The 24497-nt window shown below is 44.1% G+C and overlaps 1 protein-coding gene across 1 annotated transcript in view; it reads left to right on the forward strand.

The window, feature by feature from the left end:
• Positions 1-592: 592 nt before the first annotated feature.
• The window catches only part of LOC141121535 (vomeronasal type-2 receptor 26-like), a 75921-nt gene continuing 52016 nt past the window's right edge, over positions 593-24497 (forward strand). The window contains exon 1 of the mRNA XM_073611156.1: positions 593-1336. Within this exon, the coding sequence (XP_073467257.1) occupies positions 593-1336 (744 nt within the window). The remainder of the gene's footprint in view (positions 1337-24497) is intronic.

Raw genomic sequence — 24497 nt, forward strand, 5'->3', positions numbered from 1 at the left:
ATGCAGCATACTTTGCCTGGTCTGACAGCAGGAGATGGAGGAGGTGGAGGACTGTGCCAATATCTTGGAACATTGCTGACCCCAGTGTTTGCCTCTACTCATAGACATGGAGGCCACGTGCAAATCATCTCACTATATGGTCACATCTGAGTGCATACTGAGCTTGAATGTTTTTTATTACTAATAAAGTCTTTTAAACTAGATCTATGAACTTCATCTCTTCCAGTTTTGTTTTGTGGCTCTATGAAACCAAATTAAATACAATATATATCAAGGAGGGGGGGTAATTGTTTTACAGCAGCCATATAGTGAGGAGTTGTGGATAAATTAAGTGATGGATGTGAGGGTGGAGAAGGTAAGTAGGCATTGTGTGCTGTCATATACTTAGATGTCTATGATATAAATTCTGACATTATTACTTCTTTTTATTAGAATAGAAAAAGATAAATATGATCAAGAGACCTTTGTGTGTCTTATTTGTTCCATTTCTCATATTTTTATTGTTTTATTCATAATGTTCCATTAAAATATTTCCCAACATATTATCCAGATCAATCATCAAGTCACTGACCCTCGCCTGAGTGATGGAAAAATGTATCCAACTTTATTCCGTATGATGCCAGAAGAACGGGTCTATTTTGTCGCTATTATAAAACTTTTGCAGCATTTTGGGTGGAACTGGGTTGGAATAATAACATCATGGGATGGCAGCGGTGATGAGGAGGCCCGAGAACTGAGTAAGATGATGAGAGAACATGGGATCTGTACAGATTATATCATTCCACTCACTGTACATAATATAAGGGATATTCGGATATTGGGGATTATTAGTAAATCAGCAGCTAGGGTTATCATAACGTGTGGAACTACCATGGTAAACTTTATTTGTTTGTGTGATTATATACCTTCTGTTATAGAAAACTTCACATTTATTTACCCACCTTCATGGAGTAAAATAAATCATCTATATTATACGAGCTTTAAAGCCATCAACTACAGCTTCATATTTCAATGGCCAGGGAACGTAAACATATACATCAATATTTATCCCCGAGGTTTCAACTTCTTCAACTGCTTATATGACCCAATAATGGAAGATTATTGGATTGATCGGTTTCGCTGCCTTTCCCCAAATCCATTCAAAAATTATGTTTTTCAGAAGTACTGTAAGTTTTCTCTAAATAATTGTACAGATACAAAAGATCTTTCACTGGTATTTTCTACTATCACATCTCTGCAAACATATGTATACAGGGCTGTATATTTTCTGGCCCTTGCCCTACATGAAATGTACAAGAAGAAAAATACATCTGAACAACATGGATTCCAGCACAGAGTAAGTTGGATAATAAATGTTATATTACTATGATCCCATCCTATATTATATAATAATTATGTGAATGGACAGTTATCTCTGCCCTCCTTCTCACTGTCTGGCCAATCAGGAGAACAGCCATCACACTAATGTTTGGTTTCTCTGTACAGTTTTTAAATATAACTAACCAATTGCCGACTGGCTAACACCGATATACGTCGGCAGAATGGCATGGCTGCGCAAAGCAACGTACCTGTACGTTGCTTTGAATCAGCCGCCGTTGGGGGCGCACACCCGCTGCGTGCTCCGTGACTGTGCCCGTGGGACCCGCGGACTTGATGTCCACCGGTGTCCCACGATTGTGTCACAGAGCTGCTAAACGGGGAGATGCCTATGTAAACAAGGCATTTCCCTGTTCTGTCTAGTAGGGATGAGCTTCGAGTTCGAGTCGAACTCATGTTCGACTCGAACATTGGCTGTTCGCAAGTTCGCGGAACAGCAAACAATTTGGGGTGTTCGCGGCAAATTCGAATGCCGCGGAACACCCTTTAAAAGTCTATGGGAGAAATCAAAAGTGCTAATTTTAAAGGCTTATATGCAAGTTATTGTCATAAAAAGTGTTTGGGGACCTGGGTCCTGCCCCAGGGGACATGGATCAATGCAAAAAAAAGTTTTAAAAACGTCAGTTTTTTCAGGAGCAGTGATTTTAATAATGCTTAAAGTCAAACAATAAAAGTGTAATATCCCTTTAAATTTCGTAGCTGGGGGGTGTCACCCCATGCCATGGGTGCGGAGCGGCCCGAGGAGAAGAAGATAGAAGACGCCGCGGAGGAGATGCTGGACGAGAACGCCGGAGGAAGAACCAGAAGAGCCAGAAGAACCAGAAGAAGAAGATGAAGGAAGATAGAAGAAAGAAGAAGCATTTAAATAAAGGTATTGTCAAAAACTGTCTCTTGTCATTTTTAACATTTTTGACAGTTTTTTAGTGAAATGGTAGGGGTAAGTACCCCCTTACCATTTCACACAAGGGGGGCCAGGATCTGGGGGTCCCCTTGTTAAAGGGGGCTTCCAGATTCCGATAAGCCCCCCGCCCACAGACCCCCACAACCACCCGCCAGGGTTGTGGGGATGAGGCCCTTGTCCTCATCAACATGGGGACAAGGTGTTTTGGGGGGCTACCCCAAAGGACCCTCCCAATGTTGAGGGCATGTGGCCTGGTATGGTTCAGGAGGGGGGGGCGCACTCTCGTCCCCCCTCTTTTCCTGCGGCCTGCCAGGTTGCATGCTCGGATAAGGGTCTGGTATGGATTTTTGGGGGGACCCCAAGCCGTTTTTTTTTTTTTTTTGGTGCGGGGTTCCCCTTAATATCCATACCAGACCTGAAGGGCCTGGTATGGAATTTAGGGGGATACCCACCTCATTTTTTTTTTTTAATTTTGGTTCGGGGTTCCCCTGTGGGGAATTCCCATGCCGTTTTTATCAATGAACTTCTATGTGTATTGTCGGCAATGCAATAGCCGCGGGTAGTTTTAAATGAGTTTTTTCCTTCAAAATGTCATTTTGCTGTCAGACTGTTCTAAACACGGGAAACATGCGCCCCTTTACAGGCATACTATAGACACCCCCCAGGTACAAAATTTAAAGGGATATTACACTTTTATTGTTTCACTTTAAGCATTATTAAAATCACTGCTCCTGAAAAAACGTCCGTTTTTAAAACTTTTTTTGCATTGATCCATGTCCCCTGGGGCAGGACCCAGGTCCCCAAACACTTTTTATGACAATAACTTGCCTATAAGCCTTTAAAATTAGCACTTTTGTTTATTCATGTTCGTGTCCCATAGATTTTAACGGTGTTCGCGTGTTCAAACAAACTTTTTTCCTGTTCGCATGTTCTGGTGCGAACCGAACAGGGGGGTGTTCGGCTCATCACTACTGCCTAGTGATAAGACAGAGATCTACTGCTCCCTGTCATCGGGAGCAGTGATCACTGTCATCTCACTTGTAGCCCATCCCCCCACAGTTAGAATTACTCCCTAGGACACACCTAATCCCTTCATCTCCCCCTAGTGTTTAATCTCCTTCCTGCCAGTGTCATTTACACAGTAATCAGTGCATTTTTATAGCACTGATCGCTGTATAAATGACAATGGTCCCAAAATAGTGTCAAAAGTGTCCGATGTGTCCACCATAATGTAGCAGTCATGATAAAAATCGCTGATCACCGCCATTACTAATAAAAAAAATTAATAATAAAAAAATCCATAAAACTATCCCCTATTTTGTAGACGCTATAATTTTTGCGCAAACCAAGCAATAAACGCTTATTGCAATTTTTTTTACCAAAAATATGTAGAAGAATACGTATCGGCCTAAACTGAGGAAAAAACAGATTTTTAATATATTTTTATTGCTTTTTTTTCAAAATTGTCGCTCTTTTTTTGTTTATAGCACAATATAAATAAAAACTGTGATCAAATACCACCAAAAGAAAGCTCTCTTGGGAAAAAAAGGACATCAATTTTGTTTAGGTGCAACGTTGTGCTCTGGTCAGGAAGGGGGTAAAATCTTCCGGGGCTGAAGTGGATAAATAAATGTTGTTTTTTTTGTTTGCCTAAATAAAGAGGGGGAATGATGGGATTTTTGGTTGTTTATTAACCACTTTAGCCCCGGACCATTATGCTGCCTAAGGACCAGAGGTCTTTTTCCAATTTGGCACTGCGTCGCTTTAACTGCTAATTGTGCGGTCATGCAATGCTGTACCCAAACAAAATTTGCGTCCTTTTCTTCCCACAAATAGAGCTTTCTTTTGATGGTATTTAATCACCTCTGCGGTTTTTATTTTTTGCGCTATAAATGGAAAAAGACCGAAAATTTTGAAAAAAAATGATATTTTCTACTTTTTGTTATAAAAAAATCCAATAAACTCAATTTTAGTCATACATTTAGGCCAAAATGTATTCGGCCACATGTCTTTGGTAAAAAAAATGTCAATAAGCGTATATTTATTGGTTTGCGCAAAAGTTATAGCGTCTACAAACTAGGGTACATTTTCTGGAATTTACACAGCTTTTAGTTTATGACTGCCTATGTCATTTCTTGAGGTGCTAAAATGGCAGGGCAGTACAAACCCCCCCCAAATGACCCCATTTTGGAAAGTAGACACCCCAAGGAAATTGCTGAGAGGCATGTTGAACCCATTGAATATTTATTTTTTTTGTCCCAAGTGATTGAATAATGACAAAAAAATAAATATTTACAAAAAGTTGTCACTAAATTATATATTGCTCACACAGGCCATGGGCCTATGTGGAATTGCACCCCAAAATACATTTATCTGCTTCTCCTGAGTATGGGGATACCACATGTGTGGGACTTTTTGGGAGCCTAGCCGCGTACGGGGCCCCGAAAACCAATCACCGCCTTCAGGATTTCTAAGGGTGTAATTTTTTGATTTCACTCTTCACTGCCTATTACAGTTTCGGAGGCCATGGAATGCCCAGGTGGCACAAAACCCCCCCAAATGACCCCATTTTGGAAAGTATACACCCCAAGCTATTTGCTGAGAGGCATGGTGAGTATTTTGCAGCTCTCATTTGTTTTTGAAAATGAAGAAAGACAAGAAAAAACATTTTTTTTTTCTTTTTTCAATTTTCAAAACTTTGTGACAAAAAGTGAGGTCTGCAAAATACTCACTATACCTCTCAGCAAATAGCTTTGGGTGTCTACTTTCCAAAATGGGGTCATTTGGGGGGGGGGGTTTGTGCCACCTGGGCATTCCATGGCCTCCGAAACTGTGATAGGCAGTGAAGAGTGAAATCAAAAATTCACGCCCTTAGAAAGCCTGAAGGAGGTGCTTGGTTTTCGGGGTCCCGTACGCGGCTAGGCTCCCAAAAAGTCCCACACATGTGGTATCCCCATACTCAGGAGAAGCAACAGAATGTATTTTGGGGTGCAATTCCACATATTCCCATGGCATGTTTGAGCAATATATCATTTAGTGACAACTTTGTGCAAAAAAAAAAAAAAAAATTGTCTCTTTCCCGCAACTTGTGTCACAATATAAAATATTCCATGGACTCGACATGACTCTCAGCAAATAGCTTGGGGTGTCTACTTTACAAAATGGGGTCATTTGGGGGGGTTTGAACTGTCCTGGCATTTTATGCACAACATTTAGAAGCATATGTCACACATCACCCACTCTTCTAACCATTTGAAGACAAAGCCCTTTCTGACACTTTTTGTTTACATGAAAAAGTTTTTTTTTTGCAAGAAAATTACTTTGAACCCCCAAACATTATATATTTTTTTAAAACAAATGCCCTACAGATTAAAATGGTGGGTGTTTCATTTTTTTTTTCACACAGTATTTGCGCAGCGATTTTTCAAACGCATTTTTTGGGGAAAAAACACACTTTTTTAAATTTTAATGCACTAAAACACACTATATTGCCCAAATGTTTGATGAAATAAAAAAGATGATCTTAGGCCGAGTACATGGATACCAAACATGACATGCTTTACAATTGCGCACAAACGTGCAGTGGCAACAAAATAAATACATTTTTAAAAGCCTTTAAAAGCCTTTACAGGTTACCACTTTAGATTTACAGAGGAGGTCTACTGCTAAAGTTACTGCCCTCGATCTGACCTTCGCGGTGATACCTCACATGCATGTTGCAATTGCTGTTTACGTTTGACGACAGACCGCCGCTTGCATTCGCCTTAGCGCGAGGGCAGGGGGCGACAGGGGTGCTTTTTTTTTTTTCTTTATTATTTTTTTGCTTTTTTATCTTATTTTGAAACTGTTCCTTTCATTTTTTTTTTTTTTTAATCATTTTTATTGTTATCTCAGGGAATGTAAATATCCCCTATGATAGCAATAGGTAGTGACAGGTACTCTTTTTTGAAAAAATTGGGGTCTATTAGACCCTATATCTCTCCTCTGTCCTCAAAGCATCTGACCACACCAAGATCGGTGTGATAAAATGCTTTCCCAATTTCCCAATGGCGCTGTTTACATCCGGCGAAATCTAAGTCATGAAATGCTCGTAGCTTCCGGTTTCTTAGGCCATAGAGATGTTTGGAGCCACTCTGGTCTCTGATCAGCTCTATGGTCAGCTGGCTGAATCACCGGCTGCATTCTCAGGTTCCCTGTTGAGACAGGAGAGCCAGAGAAAAACATGAAAGATGGTGGGGGGGCATTCCCTCCCACGTCTTGTAAAAGCAGTCTAGAGGCTAATTAGCCGCTAGTATTGCTTTTACGTGAAAACCGACCGCTGGCTGAAAAGAATGATACCAAGATGATACCTAAACCTGCAGGCATCATTCTGGTATAACCACTCAAAGTCGTGAATGGCGTACCTGAAGACAAAAAAATGGTTAACAATAAAACACAGAACAATAGAGAGAGAGAGAATAGAGAGAGAGAGAGAACAATAAAACGACAACTATTTTTTTTTTATATATATATATTTTATTTTTTTATTTTTTTTTACACTTTTTTTGTAACTAACTTTTATAACTGTAACCGGTTCCAGGTTTGGGTCTCTCAAAATGCGATGGCATCTTGGGAGACCCTGTGAAAGTGTGCCTAGTCTGTGGAATGCTGTACCCTACGCTAATACTCAACTAGTGAATGGTAGCGTTCAAAACATTCACCAATGCAAAGACCAGGATTGTCAGGACAGGAGGGACAATAATAGCGGGTGTCACGCCTATACCCGCGCTTGCTGCAGACACAACATCTTTTTTTGGGGGGTTCGTTGGGTAGGGATACTCAGGAAGACATAAAGAAAATGCCTCTCATGCAGCCGACTGCATTTGGTTGGGGATGTGAATGGGGGAAGTACGGGCGCTGCAGAAGTGGTGGTTTCCCAATTAGGATTGGCGAATGCAGCAGGAAGGGCATTATGGGCACGACGGGCCTGTGTTTGTCTTCTTGGTGGCAGTGGGACACTACTTGTGCTTGCCACCTCACCAGCTTGAACGGCACTTATGGGACTCGCCACGTCACCAAGTGTTACTGCAGTGCTGGTTTGACTACGACCGGGGTGTACTAGGCCGCTGGTGCTTGCCAGTTCACCAAAACGCTACCAAAAAATCTGTTAGCGATCGCAGGGATCAGGCCTGACTCTGCGAATGCTGTAGTTATGCGTTTAGTGTTTTGTAAGTGACAGTGATCGATCGATACTGCACTTGGGTGGGCTAGGCTGGGCCGGGCGGAGGGGCAAAACGCAGGTGCTAGCAGGTATCTGGGCTGATTCCGCTAACACTGCGTTTTTGGGAACCCTAAACTGCTGGGGACGCTAGTATAGATCTGATCGGATCAGATATTGATCCGTTCAGATACTATACCACTAAGGGAGGCGTATGCTGCGTGCGTGGGTGTTAGCGGTACTGGCGCTAATCTGACGCTGCCTGGGGCGACGCATATCACCGCCGGGCGATCAGGGGGCTAAACCTTTATTCAGTAATAAACGGCGGGTGCTCTGACACTATACAAAATAAACGAACTAACCAGCGTCACCCGTAACGGTTATATGGTGATCAGTGGTGAAAGGGTTAACTAGGGGGCAATCAAGGGGTTAAAACATTTATTAGATAGTATATGGGGGTCCCTGTCGCTATAAAACGCTGACGACGAACCTAAATATTTACCTCCCTAACTAGCGTCACCAGCGACACTAATACAGCGATCAGAAAAATGATCGCTTAGTGACACTGGCGACAGGGGGTGATTAAGGGGTTAAAACTTTATTAGGGGGGGTTAGGGGGGTATCCTAGACCTAAAGGGGGCTAACCCTAACTGCCCTAACACAGTAACTGTCACAAACTGACAACATGCAGTAATCAGAAAAAAAAAAACTGCTTGGTGTCAGTGTGACAGGGGGGGAGGGGTGATTGGGGGGTGATCGGGGGGGATCGGGGGTGTTTTGTGTGCCTGGCATGTTCTACTGTGTGTGTAGTGTGTTTTCACTCACAGTGCAGTCTTCTCTCCTCGGCGCCGGGAACGGAAAATACCGAGCCGAGGAGAGATGACATCATTTCCTTTGCTGCTGTTTAGCATACAGCAGCAAAGGAAGATTCTCATTGGCCGGCGGCGATCGCGAGGGGGGGCCACGAACGGATGGCCTCCCCCTCACCTCCGATCGCCGGGGACAAAAGAGGACCACCTCGGGCACCGTGGGAGGCAGATCACGTATATCTACGTGATTTTGCCTGCCTGTGCCATTCTGCCGACGTATATCGGCGTGAGGCGGTCCTTAAGTGGTTAATGGTATGGTACTAATTGCTTTGTATATGCCATGTTAAGGAACACATTCAAATACTCCAGATTTAAATATATATATGTAGCGCCCACCTACTTAGGTGGGTGCTAAAATTAGATAGTTAGGTTTAAAGCTAGGCCAAATTACCAGTATTTTACCCTGTGGGGTAAGCTGGTGGGTTTAATTTGTTTGGGAGGTTGGTTAGAGTAGAGGAAGGTGTGGCCACCTACACTCTGCCTGTGGAATTCCCTTCATTTTCTGGAAAGTGGGAGGAATAAAGGAATAGAGTGGCAGGTAGTTTCTGGATGACCCCTCTGGACCAATCATTGTTTTGCTTGGGGAGAGGCGGGACTTCTATAAAAGACAAGTCACATGTTTTCAGTTGTTTTGTTTTTTTTGGAGAACCAGAGAGGAAGGATGTAAAGACTGGTGCAGCTTGGGTGCTCTCCCCTTGGGGGGAGGGGGAATATGCATGTGGAGAGGAGACTTCAGGAGACTTTATAAGAAGGTTGCTACTACTGACAAATACAAGGACTGGGAGAGGATCCCCTGTGGCATCATGGACGATCGCTCGGTAACACATGTGAGTGTAACCCAGGGGATCAGTGCTTCTGAGAGACTTTAAAGGGGTTAGAGTGCGGGTCCAGGAGGAAAAGGTACAGAAGTGGGCCTTAAAGAACTAACACCTTGGAGGAATCCAAAAAGTCATCTCTTTGGACTTTATTCAGAGTATCATCCTCAGAGTTTAAATTGGAAGTGCTGTGCAGTCAGGAAATAGTAACTAACAGGAGGAAGGAAAGATGCATTACATATCTGGAACCAGTGTAAGATGGAAGTTCTTCACAAAGGCTTTACATATTCTGGATTGAGTGTTGTGTTCTAATTGCTTAAATCTTTGGGAGTTATTCAGAGTGGCTCTTCAATGCAATACCGCAACGAATACCAGAAACGAAATTAAGTTTTAAAGTTTAAATGTTTAATGGACTGTCTGCCGTGTCAATCTGTGAGGGAAAGGGGGTAACGGGAACATACTTCAGGAAAGAACGAACTACCCAGCAGCTCCTACGGGGGTAGTGCTCTTTATATATATATATATATATATATATATATTGTACAGGATGTCAAGGTTGGGTCCTAGGTGGGTGCTATGTGGCACCAGTGTTTGGGGTATGGTCCCTTTAAGAGAAGTGTGGGTACTCAGGGGTCTCACCTGTGATGGGTGAGAAATTCTGAGGTAGCCATGTATGATGGGTGAGAAATTTCCGGGGTAGCCATGTAAAGGAGAGGACTGACTCGCAGTCCTCTCTGTATTACTAGAGAAGGTATTTGGGACTTGGAATTTCAGAGGCCCTGAAGTGACAAGGGCCTCCACTCCTGACTACAGGGATTCCAGTCCCCAAAGGGTTAAGAGCCTCCAGGAAGCATCACTTGAAACAGGAAGCAGTATTATTTAGAGACAAGAAAAGTTAGATGGCCGCACTCTGATGCATACACCTTTATTGGAAAAAGATTAAAAAGCATGCAGTCACAGAGGTACAGGAACAATGACAGCTGACACGTTTCACATAGCTATGATTAAGCACCAATAATGGTGTGAAACACATCAGCTGTCTTTGTTGCTGTACCTCTGTGACTGCATGGATTTTTTTAATTTTTTCCAATAAAGGTGTATGCATCAGAGTGCGGCCGTCCAGCTTTTCTAGTTTTTAAAGCTGGATTCACACCAGTTCGGTGCAAATTCCAACTCTGTTTTCTCGATTAAAAAGAGAAAAAAACAGCTGTACGGCGGTTCCTCTCCGGTGTAGGTGAGGATCAGCTGAGCAGGGAGAGGGGGGAGGTGTAATGAGGAGGGGGAGAGAATGTCTGTTCACAACGGAATGCATCTGCGAATCAGATGCGTTCTCATAGAAGAATATGTGCCTTCAATTCGCACCGCACTGCCTAGAAAACGCACACGTTTCTTGGGCAATGCAGAGTGTGAATGCAATGAACATACTGTATGTGAACCAGATGCATTAAAGCTAATAGATTTTAAAATGTTATGCAAATTGGATGCGGTGTAAACTGCATCCAATTCACATAGTTGTGAACCCAGCCTAAGCCCAGGTTCACACTGGACTGCGGGAGTGAAGACAACTCGCACTATTTCACTCCCGCTTGTCAGTCCCGATTTCGGCCGCGATTACAGAGACACATCTGTGCAGTTTCTGCACAGATGTCAATGTAAATTGCAGGCCGAAATCGCAAAAAGTAGTACAGAAACTAATCTTTGAAATCGGTGCAGCGCCGCAGATTAGGACGGTGCCATTGCCGGCAATTGCCACCAATTTGACATGTCAAATCGCACCAGTGTGAACCAGGACTGAATCATGTCTGCAGTTATGAAAGGAACCCTCAAAAGGTGAGAGGGAACACTTGTACCCCCCGGTACTTGGGACTTTAAAGGCGAACAGTCGAAGATTATAAAAACATATTGTTTATTTAGAAAAAGTTCTTTTTTAAAAAAAGGGGGAAATAATCAATAAAAACATGGTAACAATCTGTACATAACAGTCATATATATATCACAGTTTGCATATAATCAATATTCTATGAATTCCAAACTGAATCCAGATTTCTCCATAAGCCTAACATGTTTCAGGACGATGTCTCTTCTTCAGAGGCGTTTTTATAGGAGAGAGAAATAGGTATATTCTGAAAGACAGGCAAAAACAAATTTAAAGCGGAAGTCCCGCAAATTTATTTATTTTTTTAAAGTCAGCAGCTACAAATACTGCAGCTGCTGACTTTTAAAATAAAGGCACTCACCTGTCCCGGAGTCCAGCGATGTTGGCACCCGAGACCGAACCGTCCCTCATTCCTCGGGTGCTGCTGCCGCCATTCTCAGTGAGGGAATCCGGAAGTGAAGCATTGCGGCTTCACTTCCTGGTTCTCTACTACGCATGTGTGAGTCGCGCTGCGCGTTCTCAATGGTCCCCACTATCTCCTGGGACCTGTGTGTTTCCCAGGAGACAGCGGGGGAGTGCGGGAGGGGACGTGACTCCCGCGGGAGTCTATTCCCGGAAGTGGGTGCAGATACCTGTATTATACAGGTATCTGCACCCCCCTCCCCACTGAAAGGTGCCAACTGTGGCACCGGAGGGGGGGAGGAATCCGATGAGCGGAAGTTCCACTTTTGGGTGGAGCTCCACTTTTTTTGAATTAAAATAAAGTTTTTTTTTTTGTAAAAAACAATATATACATATACATGTACAGGGTCCATACATTGTTACATACAAATATGACTTTCGACAGTTGATATAAGAGATCTAATACTGTATGCTAAAGCCTTAGCATATTATTTTCCCCTTATTTAAAGTTTCCAGTACTGATTGTCAACGCAGTATAAATCATGTAATACATTAAACAATGACTCTGTACTTTAAATGTTTGGTGTCCTTTCCCTTTCTTCTCTTATAAACAAAGGTGCTTGTCTGGCGACAACATCACATTCCAGTTATGAATATAAAAGAGACCTAGTATACGCTAGGCAAAACGTACAAAATATGAGAGTGAAACATTACTCTCTTAACTTACTATTGTTAGTGTAGTAATTCTTAACCAATTTAAACAACACTTATTCACCATGGTTTCAGCATATCCGAATAGGGTAAAAGTTATGTATAGAGCTAAATATCCAACTTCCTGTCTCCATCTCACATTTGCAGTAGTCTATCTCTTACCAACTGTGTTGGGGCTAGCCCTGGGGTATCCAGCCATGGTTGCCACATTAAATTGAATTTTTTTGGAACATTTCCATGCTGATACGTGATTTTCTCACAAATCAGCATGTTATTTACCAGTTCGACCCATCCTTTAGCCGTTGGTATTCTTGGAGTTATCCAGAGCCTCGTTATGGCTTTACGTGCCATATATAAAAGTCTGATGACAGCAATGTGACCGTTCGGTGAGAGTGTGGGTATCTCCAAGGCCTCAAGCAGACAATCAACTGGGTCATGCAGAACCAGAATTTGAAATACTTGAGAAATAGTGTTAAGAACATATTTCCAATACCGAAAGAGTTTTGGGCATTTCCACATCATGTGTAACAAATCGCCATTGTCCCGATTACATTTTGGGCAGAGTGGTGTGTTTCTGAGTCCCCATTTGTGTAATCTGACCGGTGTTCTGTATACCCTGTGAAGCAAGAACAGGTGTAAGAGTCTATGTGAAGTAGAGACCGACACCTGAGGGGCTGAGGTTAAACATAGTTCCCATTTCTCCCCATCAATGGGCCCCAGGTCTTTTTCCCAACCCCGTCTACTTGGGAGTTTAGATGCATCGTGAATAGAGTGAAGTAGCCTGGAATATATTCTCGAGATCATTCCTTTCCTCCCTTCTGCCTTCAGCACATCTGACATCAGGGGATGTGTCACCGCCCCAAGAGGGGACACCCTTCTCTCACTTTGAATGGCATGTCCTAGTTGCAGGTATTGAAAAAACTGTGTTCTGTGTATCAGAAACTCCCTTAGTATATCTAAGAAGGATTTAAACACATTAACATTGAACAGTTGAAAAATAAAATGTATATCCTTAGCTTCCCAAGAGCGAAAATCTTTGAGTTTAAGAAGCTCTTTATAGTATTTGTTCCTCCATATAGGTGTGAACTCACATGGACCTGTAATTTTCAGAATAGACCTGGTATATTTCCACAGGGTGTTCAGTAGGTTTATTGTAGGGAGTGTGTGTGACATGTGCACAAGACCTGCCTCTAGATGGGATATTGCTGACAATGGGGATCCAACTGGTATCAATAAAGATCTGATGGGGTCTTCCACACCTATATCACTCCAGTTACCCAGTTGTTGTAGTTGGGATGCTACAAAGTAGAATCTGGCATGTGGTACAGCCAGACCCCCTTGTTCTTTAGGGAGCTGTAGTGTATGTAGGCTAATCCGCGGTGTTTTAGTACCCCATATTAAGTCTCTAAATTGGGTATCTATTTGAGTGAATATGTGTGGAAACCAAATAGGAGCATTATGAAAAATATATAAAAGTTGAGGTGCACCATTTTAATTAGTTTTGCTCTGCAAGTAGCTGAGAGAGGGAGTTTCTTCCACGCAGAACACTTTAATTTGAAGTTACGTAGTAAAGGCACTAAGTTCAATGTGATATATTGGTTTGGGTCTGCTGTGATTTGTACACCTACCCTGTTTCCCTGAAAATAAGACCTAGCATGATTGTCAGTGATGGCTGCAATATAAGCCCTACCTTCCAAATAAGCCCTATCCTGTTTCCCCGAAAATAAGCCCTACCCTGAAAATAAGACCTACAAGGACGTTAACTAGGGTTTATTTGGGGGGTAGGGCTTATATTGCAGCCATCACCGACAATCACGCTAGGTCTTATTTTCGGGGAAACAGGGTAGGTAGCGAAATTGATCAACTGTAATGACATCTCTTGCACAATCAGGTAGGGGTCTGGAATAAGGATCCAAAGGCATAAGTACCGATTTATTCCAGTTGATACTAAACCCTGACAGCCCACCGAAGTCGGCTATCAGATGCATCACATTTTCCAGAGAACTGTTGGTATCTCCTAGATATATGAACGTGCCATCAGCATAAAGTGAGATAACATCCTGTCTAGTGCCTCTACGAAAACCAATTATGTCTCGTGCTGCTCTAATATGTATGGCTAGAGGTTCGAGGGCTAGGGCAAACAGCAGGGGTGAAAGAGGACACCCCTGCCGTGTGCCCCTAAAGAGTTTAAACGATTCCAAAATATCCCCGTTGATACGCATTCTTGCTGTTGGATTATTGTATAGCAATTGAACCCATTTCAAAAAAGAAGGGCCCACGCTAAATTTTTTTAATGTTGCCCAGAGATATGGCCATTCTACACTATCAAATGCTTTTGCCGCATCTAGTGAGAAAATGGCCCTGTTGCCCATGTTGTCAGTAGGTATCTGTAAATTAAGAAATAATCTGCGCAAATGTTGAAATGTAGATCTGGTTGGTATAAATCCTGACTGGTCTCTATGTATCACCTGCTGAATACAATTGGCTAGTCTGTTGGCTAAAACTCTGGCCAGTAATTTAATATCAAATGTTAATAATGAGATAGGTCTATAAGCATCAGGAGATAGAGCATCCTTGCCAGGCTTTAGTAGTACTATAATAAGTGCCTCACTCATAGATGGAGGGAGTCTTCCAGTTTCAAATGCATAATTATAAACCTGTAGGAGAATCGGAATTAGCTGTGCGGCATAAAGTTTAAAAACTTCTGCCGGTAGCCCATCCGCACCAGGCGCTTTTCCATTTTGGGCATGGGCTAGTGCCTCTAGAAGCTCCTTCTCTGTCAGTGGGGCATTCAACAGTTCTGCATCTGTTGCAGATATGCAGGGAAGAGGGTATATGCCTAGAAAAGAGCAAATATCTTCTTGTGATGGGTGAACTTTAGTTGTATAGACCTCTTGAAAGAAGTCCTTGAATGTGTCTATAATGGCCTGTGTGGAGTAACACAGTGTGCCCTGTGTGTTTGCTACAGCCACAATATGGGATGATGCTTGTTGTGACTTAGCTAATAAAGCCAACATATGACCCGTGTTTTCCCCCTCTTAAAAGTGTTTCTGCTGCAAAAAAAACTTTTATTTTCTGCTAATTGAAGGGATAATTGTTTGAGCATGGACTGAGATGCCAACCATGTTCTTCTCGTATTATCAGTTGGGTTTGCTATAAAAAGAGTTTCTGAACTCTGTGCATCTGTTATTAATTGATTCTCCCATTTCTTTGTGTTGGTTTTAATGTACAAAATTTCTTTAATGACTTGCCCGCATAGGAATGCTTTGGCTGCCTCCCATACAGTGTCAATACTCGTGGATCCCACATTCTGCTTAAAGAAGGATATTAAAGCTATTGGGAGTGGGTCAGGGTCTGGTAAAAGTGTGAGCCAAAACGGGTTAAGTTTCCAAAGATTATTCCCTCTTGTAGCCCCCATTCGCACATCAATTGTGAGTGGGGAGTGGTCTGAGATTTGTCTAGCATGATATTGAGATGAATCAATCATGGGGAGAATACAATCGTTACCCAGACCCAGGTCTATCCATGAAAGGCCCCCTATTGAGGCTGATTGGCATGAGAATACCCTAGCATCAGGGTTATGCATTCTCTAAATGTCCGTGAGGCCCAGCTCCGTCAGTAGACGGGCGAATGGGGAAAGCCTGTCACTCCTCTGCGGATCACTCTGCCGTCCACTTAGTTTGTCTTTCCCCGGGCTTTGATGTGTCTATGCTGATTGGAGAAGGACGTCAACAAAGACCACCTAAAGGAATCACCTTGTTCTCTTTTGGGCCTCTCTTCTAAAAGTGATTCCCTATTGGTTTCAAGGGCATATTGAAACTCACGGTCAACAAGCCGGGGATCATAATCTTTATCAATAAATTTGGCCTTCAAAAGTGCCGATTGCGCTTTAAAGGAATCAATGTTTGAGCAATTTCTTTGTAATCTAAGAAATTGACTCCGTGGTACCGAATCAAGCCAAGACCGGTGATGGCAGCTATCTGGTGGTATAAAGCTATTCCGGTCTGTGGCTTTAAAGTGTGTCTGGAGCTGGAAACCACCATCGCATATCTCAATTTCTAAGTCTAAAAAATTGATTTTCAAAAAATGAATCGAGTGATTCAGCACTCCCCTTCCATAGGAGGAAGATGTTGTCAATATACCGTGTCCACATAATAAGGGAAGGGTCCCTATTGGTATAGACGACATCCTCCTCCCACTTCGCCATAAATAGATTGGCGAGACTAGCACTTAACACTGCTAGTTACATTTTTGTGGCAATATATATGTTTTATTCGTTTTTCGGGTCTTACATTTATTGCCACAAGTTTGACGCTGTTATTGCACTTTACCTATGTACTTGTCCCCAATACTCTTTTTTTGCATATATACTTGTTTTTTTCCCCAATTGGGGTCACTACATGCACATCCGTGTCACTGGTTATTTTTCCGGGCTGTATGCTTTATTGGGCTGGGCTGCCATAGGTTTGATCTCCCGTCATTTGCCTGCCTTTGTGGGAGGATCGTATCCTCCCCTTATGCACGTATTAGCTGTGGTTCCGCCCCTTCACTACAGTCACCCAGCCGTCATATGTCTGACCCCCTGGCATTTGCCTGCCTCCGTGGGAGGATTGCATAATGCACGTACTGGACACGTCACTCTGTTCGGCTGGAGGATGTCGTTCTCACCTCCGTAGCCGCTGTTCCGCCCCCTTCACTGTCTCACTACGTACGCGCCTCACACACATGCGCTGTACATTCCTTCTCACTCAGATGCGCGCGCACATTGTTGCTACTGCCATCCTTTGGTTTTATAATACTGTTCTGAGGGATATATTCAACGTGCCGTTTGTTCCATACTCCTTGGTTCTGGTATCGTTTTGAGGAACACAGCAACGTGTGAGCCATTCCATCAACATTGCCCGTCCGGGCCACCTGTAGCCCATCACCACCTTAGTCTGTCTGACCCTACTCGGCGTATGCCCCGTTGGGTCCACCGATTCTGGTAAGCCTCTTCACTTTTGGTGGTGTTGTGCATGTCTCTACTCCAGATGGTTTATATATTTGAAGTGTTCAGTTCCTGAAGATTCCTCATCTCTTTCCCAAGGATGTCCCTTCTTTGGCAACTATATTTTGAACTGCCGGTTTAATGTTTTTTACATTGGACTTTTTTATATTTCATAGCGCTACACTTATTTTGTTTTCAGAATTGGTATACCCGGGTAACGGGGAATGAAGTTTGCTAAATTCGTGAGGAGACTGGGTGAGAACGGAGGAGGAATGTATAACCCTGCCAACACACATTTAGTACCATATAAAGAGCAGAGTAGAAATACATAACGACCATCCGGATCAATTTTAACCTCCAGAGGGGAAAATTGCACACCCCTCTTAACCAGGACACTCGCTCCCCTTGAGTACACTGAATATGTAGCATGATATTGATGACAAAACGGCCTTTGTGCATATTGTGGTGTAGAAGTCAAGGAAAAGTGAGTCTCCTGTAAACATATCACATCAGCATGCAATCGCTTGATCGTGCGTAGCACGGCCAATCGCTTGACCGGGTTGTTCAAGCCACGAACATTCCAAGACATCAATCTAGTAAGCTTAGCCATAGTATTATCTTATCAATAAAAGCAGAATCATACTGTATTAGCGTACTATGAATATATAATAGTATCCCTTGCCTTCTGGCACAATTAGAGTGTGACCTTGTAGAGGAGCCAACAGCATTAAATGGGGTCATTTTACATATGAGTAATCTATTCATATATGCAATAGTGAATTGGGAAGTTATGATCATCATTATAAACAAAAAGCAATAAGGAAACCATGGTGAAAAAATCTGGAAAAAAAGAAAAGAAAAAAAAAGGAGATAAAAAGAAAAAACGTTGCTCATAGTGTTAGCCAACCGGGCTTTACTCCTTTGCCAACGGGAAGTTAGGTGTCTGTAATAGACCATCCTAAGGGGGCAACAGTGGAAGCGCACTACTGTGTCTTATAGCTTCTCAGCAGTGAAAACAGAAGCCTTAGGCTCAAACGATCTTCTATGAAGAAAGAAAAAAAAAACAAAACAAACTCTGTTAGCCGTCTCCGCCTTAGTAAGTGGCTTGTGAGAAGGGTTGGAGAAGGTGACTTTTCCGCTCATCCTTATGGCTATAACCCCGTCAAGATGGTGGCAATCGCCTGTTGCGAGTCGCACGGAGTGATTGGTCCTCGCGGTCCAGCCATTGTGCTGCTGCCACTGGTGAATCAAAAAATTGCACTGAACCCATCACCTCCACCCGTAGGCGGGCTGGGTATAACATGGCATATTTAAGATCCAATTCTCGGAGGCGACGCTTAACATCATTAAATTTCGCCCTTTGTTTTTGCAGATCGGCGGAAAAATCTGGAAATAGGGAAATTCTGGTGTTGTCTATCTTCAAAGCATCTGGTTTTGTTCTGGCATTATATAGGATTGCATCTCTGTCTTTATAGTTGAGGAGTTTAAACAGAAATAGACGCGGAGGAGCTCCTGGCACGCTCCACAGTAAACATGGGGGAGAATGCTTCTCTGCCAAAAGCTTTAGTTAGCCAGCTTTCAATAAACTCTACAGGATTCTTCCCTTCCGTTCTTTCTGGTAATCCTATGGCTCTGACATTATTCCTCCTCATCCTGTTCTCAAGGTCCTCTAAGCAAGAGGTATGTTGTGAGACCAGATGATTATTATATGTTAGGTCCCTCCGCATGGGCTCCATGTCATCTTCCACAGAGCTTACTCTTTCCTCCAGGGCTGAGGTTCTTTCCCTGAGTTTCTGTGTGTCCTGACGTAGGAAAGATATTTCTGCTTTCACCCCTTTTTTATCTCAATGGAAATATTACAGGATGTCACCCCGTGAAGATATCTCTTAATGTGGGTTCTCCCTCAGCAGGGGGGCTAGTGTAGCCATGAGGCCTAGTCAGTGTATTTGGTGGCGTACTCACTGTGTCCCATGCCAGTTCAGAATTGTTCACATCCTCCAGCAGCACTGTGTCATCAGCATCTGAGGTCCCTCCAAACGAATTCTCCGGGGCACCAAGAGATGCTGTTGTATCAATGCAGAGCGGCATGGAGAATAACTTTTCCGCCGCCTCTCTATGTAGCTCCTTTGCCGTGCGTTGTATCTGGGCGCCATTTTGTCCCATGAGGTCGCCGGGCCTGTTCTGATTTTGTCTTTTTGTTGCGGCCATCTGCGATCTTTTAGGGTCGGGACTTTTCGGTGTCCGGTAAGTCGTTGGGTGAGTGGAATATGTCAGTTTCTCAGGATAAAAGCTCGGATATTCGGCGGAGGGAGCTGAAAGAGCATCTGGCTACATCCGCTGCCTGGCCACGCCCCTGGAGCTCCACTTTAACATAGAAATTTCATTCAGAATGACCATTGCAGCATACCCAGAATGTCCAAATACATACCAGTATTCATGTAAAGAAATGTATATATGAATGTATGCAAAAAATATTTTCCTTGAAGATTTTAAAAGGATCTCCGCTACCAACTGTCCATCAAAAAGGTGATGGTCCCCGCCTGTGCCCAGCAGAGCCCACACAAAGGTCCCATAGAAGGAGGAACATAAAACTATTGGAACTAGGGGAGTTCTTGCTCATGTGTGGATAGCTTTCCCCCCCTTTTTTTATATGTAGTCCCATGTCATTCAACCTATCTTAAATCTATGTTACTTTACTATCCTCCTACGGTCCCTTACGGGTATGCTGTGGTGGCCGTCCTACGGGACCTTTGTGTGGGCTCTTCTGGGCACAGGCGGGGACCATCACCTTTTTGATGGACAGTTGGTAGCGGAGATCCTTTTAAAATCTTCAAGGAAAATATTTTTTGCATACATTCATATATACATTTCTTTACATGAATACTGGTATGTATTTGGACATTCGGGGTATGCTGCAGTGGTCACGCTGAATGAAATTTCTATGTTAAATTTGTTTTTGCCTGTCTTTCAGAATATACCTATTTCTGTCTCCTATAAAAATGCCTCTGAAGAAGAGACATCGTCCTGAAACATGTTAGGCTTATGGAGAAATCTGGATTCAGTTTGGAATTCATAGAATATTGATTATATGCAAACTGTGATATATATACGACTGTTATGTACAGATTGTTACCATGTTTTTATTGATTATTTCCCCCTTTTTTCCTTTTTTTTTTAAATAATTTTTTCTAAATAAACAATATGTTTTTATATTCTTCGACTGTTTGCCTTTAAAGTCCCAAGTACCGGGGGGGGTACAAGTGTTCCCTCTCACCTTTTGAGGGTTCCTTTCATAAATACAATTTGGGATGTTGGCAATAACCTGGAGAATTTAATATTTTCTCCTTGTGGTTCATTACTTTATTCAGAATCATGTCTGCAGAGCCAGCACCCTTTCTCCTACAAACAGGGAAGGTGTAATCATGGAATCAATGCCTGGAGCGGTACACACCTGTTTCTTTATTGCCTGGAGGAAGCAGGATTAGGTGTGATTGTGTGATAAGGAGTTGGAGAGAGACACCTGTTTGGAGTGCTGTATGTTTGCTGGAAGCTGCCATATAATGGAAAATTGTATACTCACCTTTCCGTAATTTTCCTTTCCTGTCGTATCTTCATGGCAGCATACACTTTGGGTTGTGACTCCGCCCCTCACAACCTGATAGGACCACATAGCTATAAGTTGCAAAGATGGCCCCCGCCCCAGTATTCTCCGTATATATATCACCTTAGACGGGTGGGAAATTGTATGCTGCCATGAAGATACGACAGGAAAGGAAAATTACGGAAAGGTGAGTATACAATTTTCAGTTTTCCTGTCGCATCATGGCAGCATACACTTTGGGGAGTAACTCGCAAAGACTGGGTGGGGATTCAAACTAAGTTTATTAATCAGAGAACAGAAGAATTGGCCTGGATAACGGCTCTTCCGAAATCCACTGTGGATAAACAGGCGGAATCCACTTTGTAATGGGTCATAAAGGTGTTCCTGAAAGACCAGGTAGCCGCTCTGCAAATTGTCTCCGCCGAGACTCTACAATATGCCGCCCAGGAGGTTGCCACTGCCCTGGTGGAATGTGCCCTTCAGCCCTCAGGTACTTGCTGACTGCTCAATGAATAAGCCTTTTTTATGGTCTTCACCAGCCATGACGCAATGGTGCGTGAGGATGCCGCTTGACCTCTCCTGAATCCATGCGGAATAATTAGGAGACTTTCCGTTTTCCTGATGGATCTGGTAGCTGAGAGATACTCCAGGACATTACCCTTGACGTCCAGTGGGTGAGGATCGCCCTGTTCCGTGGTGAGTGCCGGAAGGTTAATCTCTTGGTTGAAGTGAAAGGATGAGGATACCTTGGGTATGAACCGGTCTGAAGGTTTTAAGACTAATCTGTCTGGCAATACTACCAGATATGGATCACTAACCATTAAGGCCTGCATCTCTGACACCCGCTTAGCCGATGTTATGGCTATCAGGAATGAGACTTTTAGCGTCAGGTCCCATAAGGATATGTTCTCATTCGGAAAGAAGGGTTCCTTAGATAGAGCTTCCAGTACAACTGAGAGGTCCCAGACTGGGAAGGAAGGTTTCCTAGGAGGTCTCAGCTTTAGACAGGCCCGTTGGAACTGAACCACAAGGGGATCTTGTGCCCATCTGACTCCTGTCAGGGCGGACAAGGCCGAGACTTGGACCTTTAGAGTACTTGATCTAAGACCCTTCTCTAGGCCTAGTTGAAGGAACTCCAGGACCTGTGACACCGATGGTGAGGATGAGTCCCAACCTTGCTGTTGAGCGAAGGCGGTAAACTTCTCCCAGACTCGCCTGTAAATAATATTCGTGGTAGGTCTCCTGGCCTGGAGTAGGATATCCACCACTCTCTGGGAGCATCCTTGCTCTATGTACCTAGCCCTTTCAGCCTCCAGGCCATCAAATGTAGCTTCTCCGGGTTCGGGTGAAGAAGATGACCCTGGGAGAGTAGGTCTGGTGACAACGGAAGGGGCAGGGGATCTGCCGTATTCAGCTGTATCAGAGCGGTAAACCATGGCCTCCTCGGCCAGAAGGGAATTACTGCCACCACCAGTGCCGATGACTCCTTGAGTCTCAGGAGAAACCTCGTTATGAGTGGAGTTGGAGGAAAGATGTATCCTAGATGGAAATTTCAGGGGTGCAGGAGACAATCCGTCCCCTCCGCCGAAGGGAATGGTATTCTCGATAGAAATCTCCGACATTTCGCATTCTCTGGGGTTGCCGCCAGGTCTATCTCTGGAGGACCCCAAGTCCGGGATATGAGGGCATAGGCCTGTGGGTTCAGAGACCACTCGTGATTGGAGGTGAAATTCCTGCTCAGCGAGTCGGCCAGCACATTCTGGACTCCTGGAACATAGACTGCCCTTAAGCTTAACAGGTTCAGTTGTGCCCACTCTAGAACAGGACGGACCTCCTGCATCATGGACCTGCTTCTGGTGCCCCCCTGCCTGTTGATATAGGCAACCGCGACCTTGTTGTCCATTCTTAGAAGAACATGTTTCCCTCTCAAAAGCGAGCCGAAGGACAGGAGCGCTTGGAATGCTGCTCTCATTTCTAACACATTTGACACTGTGTCCTGTGCCCTGAATGGCCAGCGGCCTTGGGCCGCAAAGTGCTGATGGTGGGCTCCCCACCCCTGCAGACTGGCATCTGAGGTCACCGTCTCCTGGTAATGGGTGATTATGTGCTTGCACCTTCCCAGGTTGCGAGGCCGTATCCACCACAGCAATGACTGCTTCACCTCTTGAGGGATGTGAATCGACTGCGACATCAAAACACCGTTCCACTGGCGCAGGAAGGAAATCTGGAAAGGCCTCGAGTTCCATTGCGCCCACTGAACCATCGGAATGGTGGATGCCAAGGAGCCCAGGATACTGAGGCATGTTCTGGCTGGTAATCTCCTGGCCGAGATGGCCTTCTTCACTTTCTGAATCAGGGGGGAAATCTTCTCCTCTGGAAGTTCCACCGTGTTCTCTCTCGTGTCCAGCTCGGCCCCTAGAAAGACCATCCTCTGAGTGGGATGAATACTGCTCTTCTTCCAGTTTATCAGCCACCCTAGAGACTGTAAAGTGGAGACCAGGATTCCCCGATGCTGGATGAGAGACTCCTTGTTGTTCGAGAGAAGCAGGATGTCATCCAGGTAATGGTGGACTCTCAATCCCCTCTCTCTCAAGTGGGCTATCATGGGCAATAGGACCTTCGTGAATGTCCTGGGTGCGGTGGAGATCCCGAACTGAAGACTTCGGAATTGGAAGTGCCAGCTGTTTATCGTGAAGCGGAGGAATCTCTGGAACTCTGAGTGGATCGGGATATGTAAGTATGCGTCTTGCAGATTGATCGAGAGCATCCAGTCCCCCCGATTTATTGTTTGAAGGATCGACTGGAGGCTTTCCATCCTGAATGTTTCTACCCGGATTGACCGGTTGAGTTTCTTTAGGTCCATAACAGGACGGAAGTCCCCTGACTTTTTTCGTACTAGAAAGAGTGGGGAATAGAAACCCTGACCTCTTTGGGATGGTGCAACTTCCACTATTGCCTTTTTCCTTAACAGATCCTGGATGTACTGGACCAAAGACAACCTTTTCTCCCTGGAAGGAGGAAGCCTGGTTGCGCAAAAGTGACCCCTTGGGGGGCGGTTCTTGAACGACCACCTGTGTCCGACCCGGATGGTGGATACTGTCCATGGGTCCTTTATCAATTCCGCCCAAACCAACCCGAATCTTGTGAGCCTGGCACCCACTACCACTGGTTGGGCAGACGTAACTTCAAAAAGGTTTCTGTTCTTTGGAAGCAGGCGTTTTGGTTTTCTGAAATTTGAGGAAGGACGTCTGAGGGTTCTTCCAAGTTCTCCTGTACTCCTTCCCAGGCCTATAGGACTTTGCATCCCTGTATCTCTCCGGGAAATTGCGCTTGAAGGGAGGCGCTCTTTGTTGTTTTGGCCTTCTGTCTGAGGGAATAAGACCAGACTTCCCGCCTGTCACTTTGGATATTGCTGTATCCAGCTTTGCACCAAAGAGGTTAACTCCATCATATGGAATCCTGCACCAGTTGGACTTTGAGGCCGGGTCGGCCGACCAGGGCTTAAGCCATAACGCCCTCCTGGCCATTACCGTTGCTAGCATAGACCTTGAAGCGGACCTAATGGTGTCCACAGAGGCTTCCGCCACAAAGTCTCCTGCGAGACTGAGTTCCTGTAGGGCTTTAACGATCTGGTCCTGATCTGCGCCTTCAGCAACGAGCTTCGCGGTGTTCAAAGACCACCCGGAAATAGCTTTCCCGACTGCGGCCAAAGCCACTGCTGGTCTGCAGGCGCCTCCTGCAAAAACGTAAGCCCTTTTAAG

This window comes from Aquarana catesbeiana, unplaced genomic scaffold, assembly GCF_042186555.1.
Source record: "Aquarana catesbeiana isolate 2022-GZ unplaced genomic scaffold, ASM4218655v1 unanchor224, whole genome shotgun sequence".
Classification (NCBI taxonomy): Eukaryota; Metazoa; Chordata; class Amphibia; order Anura; family Ranidae; genus Aquarana; species Aquarana catesbeiana.